Source organism: Austrofundulus limnaeus, unplaced genomic scaffold (assembly GCF_001266775.1).
Source record: "Austrofundulus limnaeus strain Quisiro unplaced genomic scaffold, Austrofundulus_limnaeus-1.0 Scaffold2764, whole genome shotgun sequence".
Taxonomy (NCBI): Eukaryota; Metazoa; Chordata; class Actinopteri; order Cyprinodontiformes; family Rivulidae; genus Austrofundulus; species Austrofundulus limnaeus.
Window position 1 is genome coordinate 7,808 of NW_013955166.1, and position 3,446 is coordinate 11,253.

General features: G+C 37.3%; 2 protein-coding genes across 2 annotated transcripts; both read left to right on the forward strand.

Moving 5' to 3' along the window:
• Positions 1 to 88: 88 nt before the first annotated feature.
• LOC106511409 (poly [ADP-ribose] polymerase 1) lies at positions 89 to 1,644 on the forward strand (the record flags this gene model as incomplete). The annotated part of the gene is given in 4 exon segments (XM_014000171.1): positions 89 to 216; positions 296 to 357; positions 532 to 646; positions 767 to 1,644. Coding segments are annotated over 4 exon segments (387 nt in total), but the record flags the coding sequence as incomplete, so codon positions are not given.
• A 417-nt stretch (positions 1,645 to 2,061) lies between these two features.
• On the forward strand, positions 2,062 to 3,076 carry LOC106511410 (protein lin-9 homolog; the record flags this gene model as incomplete). Its single annotated transcript, XM_014000172.1, is given in 2 exon segments — positions 2,062 to 2,314; positions 3,044 to 3,076. Coding segments are annotated over 2 exon segments (64 nt in total), but the record flags the coding sequence as incomplete, so codon positions are not given.
• Between the last annotated feature and the right edge of the window lie 370 nt (positions 3,077 to 3,446).

Here is a 3,446-nt window from a genome sequence, read left to right on the forward strand (position 1 = left end):
CCTAAGGGACACTTATTGTCATAACGTTAAAGAACAATACGAGAGGTGTTTTCGTTTCTTCATAAAGCTCCTTTAATTATCCCTCCAGACTGGTTACATGTTCGGTAAAGGTGTTTACTTTGCGGACATGGTGTCCAAGAGTGCAAACTACTGTCACACCTCCCAGTCGGACCCTGTTGGCCTCATACTGCTGGCAGAAGTCGCTCTGGGCAACATGTGAGTCRTAATCTGAGCATGCTAAAAAACATTATTTTAATCTTTCACTGGGTAAAATAAATACTTGTTTTTATTGCAGGCATGAATTGAAGAAGGCCTCCCACATTACAAAGTTACCAAAAGGCAAACACAGTGTTAAAGGTGAGAAACTTAAACTGCTTCTGTGTAAAATGACRTCATTTGACTTTAAATAATATTTAATGTGATTTTTATGCTTCCTGATTAGGAATAACATACATTTATATCACTAATTTTGTGTCAGAATATTTTGTAATTTGTGTTTCGTTGATGTTTTTTTTCTTCTGTTTTTTCCAGGTTTGGGTCGAACCGCTCCTGACCCAAATGCTACCACCAGTTTGAACGGGGTGCAAGTGCCTCTGGGGAAAGGAGTCCACACGAACATCGACGACACAAGTCTACTGTACAACGAGTATCCTTTCAGTTCGAAGTTATGAAGTTCTTGCCCAAGTATTTACCCTCAGGAAACCATTTTTTCCCCTACAGATCCATTGTTCATATTTYTTTCTTTCCTTAACCGCTCCTCCTCCAGGTACATCGTATATGACGTGGCACAGATAAACCTGAAGTATCTCTTGAAGATCAAGTTTAATTACCAGACATCCTTGTGGTGAAAACTYGTTTAAAGAAAGGAAAAAGACCACCGCTGCAAATGCCTGGGCTTCGTTCTCCACAACACCGCAACGTCACTGTAACGTTACTGTAACGATTATTTGAAGTCATCGGTCACTTTACGACTTCTTCATCAAGCTAGKATTACTTCAGGTGTGTAAAGATGCTCAAAGCACTGGAAAATAGCTTAATAGTAGCTGAAGCATAGGATATTAAGAAGTACTGGGAAAATCTGGTGATGAAGCTCAACTATCCAGTGTGTTGTGTTTAAAAAAGACTTCATTGTTGTCTAATAAACCTTTAGTTCAGTGCTGTTCAATYCTGGTCCTGAAGGTTCACYATCCTGCATGTTTTAGAGGTTTCTCAGCTGCAACACCTGATTTCAATAAATAGGTGATTAACAGCCCTGAAGAGGCAACTTGGGTGTCTTGGAGCAGAGAAACGTTAAAAATGTAGAATAGTGACCCTCGAGTACCAGAATTAGACATCTCAGCTTTAGTTGATTCGTTGAGTATTACTTTACAACCAGCTMATCTGAGCTAAATTAGTTTTCTGACGTTCAACTTCCCGTGTTCAGATTTTTTAAGGGTTTCTCCTTGAAGTAGGCAAGGTGTTTTGAAGATCCTGTAAAAGAGTTGACATGTATATATTTTTGTTGTGTCAAGCTGTGTTCCTTGCTGAAGTTTAAAAATAAAACTGTTCATCCAAAGGTCTTTTGCAAAAATGGCAATAGTGATTTTTTTTCTTAGTCTTCCTCTTGTTACCTAAATCAAAAATAAATAACTTCCTGTAATTTTTTGTACTTGTACGTATCTGTTTATTTGCCTGTTAGCAAATATCTCATGGACAAACATGMATTTTAATGTAACTTGTAAGAAGGTTGCACATTTACAACTAATTCATCAGTGAACCAGATTCAGTTTTACAGATGGTAAGCTAATTTTTTCTTATTACTGTATTTTACAAATATAACTATGTTTTACTATAATATAATAAATAAAAACAGTATGCAAATGGGAAAAGTATATATGGCAATGAAAACAGCAACTGCCCTTATCATGTAATCATGCTGGCAGGTTTATTATGTAAGAATTTTTATTACAAATAAATATGCAGCAAATTATATAAAAAAAGGTGACACGATATAAAAATGCGATTTATATTATTACATATTTTTACAGCTTTATTCTACCTGGCAAATAAGGGTCCGTGATATTAAACATTTTTCTGAGCGTTTCCGGCCCAATTTATTATCAAAAAGTTATAATTTGTAAGTAACTTTCGTAGCAAACACGCCGCGGTGACACAAAGCGGGTTTTGCACGCTTTGTTGTGTTTATTTGATTGATTTTCGTCTCTTTAATCGCACCCCGGACAGGTTTTCCACCCAGAATGCATTCTGACAAAGCCTTTGAAAAAGCGGCGCGGCTAATTCAAGATGGCGGAGATGGACCAGCTGTTAGACGAGAGTGAGTAACAACACAAATCCAGCCAGTTTCACAGCGTGAACGAGCTGCGGCCCTTGTTTGTGATGAAATAAAGGGCCGGGGGAACAACCGACAGCCCTGGTTATGTGGCGCATATTTTAAGTTCTGAGYTGGCTTCATAAAAGCCGCGTTTAGACGTTGGGACACCGGGTCTTACGGTTGTTAGCACGACAGGCTAAACGTAGCTAACACTGGAGTTGAAGAAGTTACTTCAGCTCAACTGGGTAAACAAATGTCGTTAGCTTAGCTATGAGCTAACGGGGGCTAACCGTAGGACGCGAGTAACAACAAAAKGATTATTACAGATATTGTTTGCTTATTTATTTGTGTAGTTGGATACAGCTTATTTAAGTTAGGCTTTTACAGTTTTTAAATTAATTAGTTTTTTTAATAACACCTGGCGTGATCTAGCTAAATGTAGCTAATTGGGTTTTTATCTTCAGTTTGTTGTAATGTCTCGTTTAGTTCTAGTTTTTGGTACCGTTTGTCCCAGTCTGTGTTTGACATCTCAAACTTGGTGTAAAGGCCCCACTATCAGAAAGCTGTCAGTTTTAAGGACCATGTTTTTGATTATTTATTGCCCAAATGAAGCTACAGTGCAGCATATTATCGCAGTGAAACGTTTTCTTTATTATAAAAACGCTTTTGTTTCAGTTTGCCAATATTTCCTCATTTGGTAATGTTGCCTAAATGTTTGTAACGTTTCTTTAGGCTCCTCGGCTGAGGCACTGGTCAGTCTAAAAGGTATGTGGCCATGTTCTTTTGTCTTTTATTCAACTGTAAATACAATAAATGACTTAAGCTCTTCAGTGCAGGAAGGACAGTAAGCAAAAATTCATAAATTAAACAAAATCTATACTTCATTTTTTTTGCCATACATTATTTCTACTCTCCTGACTCAAAAGCTTTCCTGTGGCATTCAATGGATTCAGTTGAGCACTTGCTTTGTTTACATTGAGTGTGGACCCACATTTCAGAACTTCATGCTAATACAGTATTTCTGGAAAACTACTGCAGTAAACCTCATTCAAACTGTGTCATTTGGTATTGTTCAAGATGAATTTTTTTACGATATGGTACTTTAGTACCATATCGTAAAAATGTTCACTTCTCT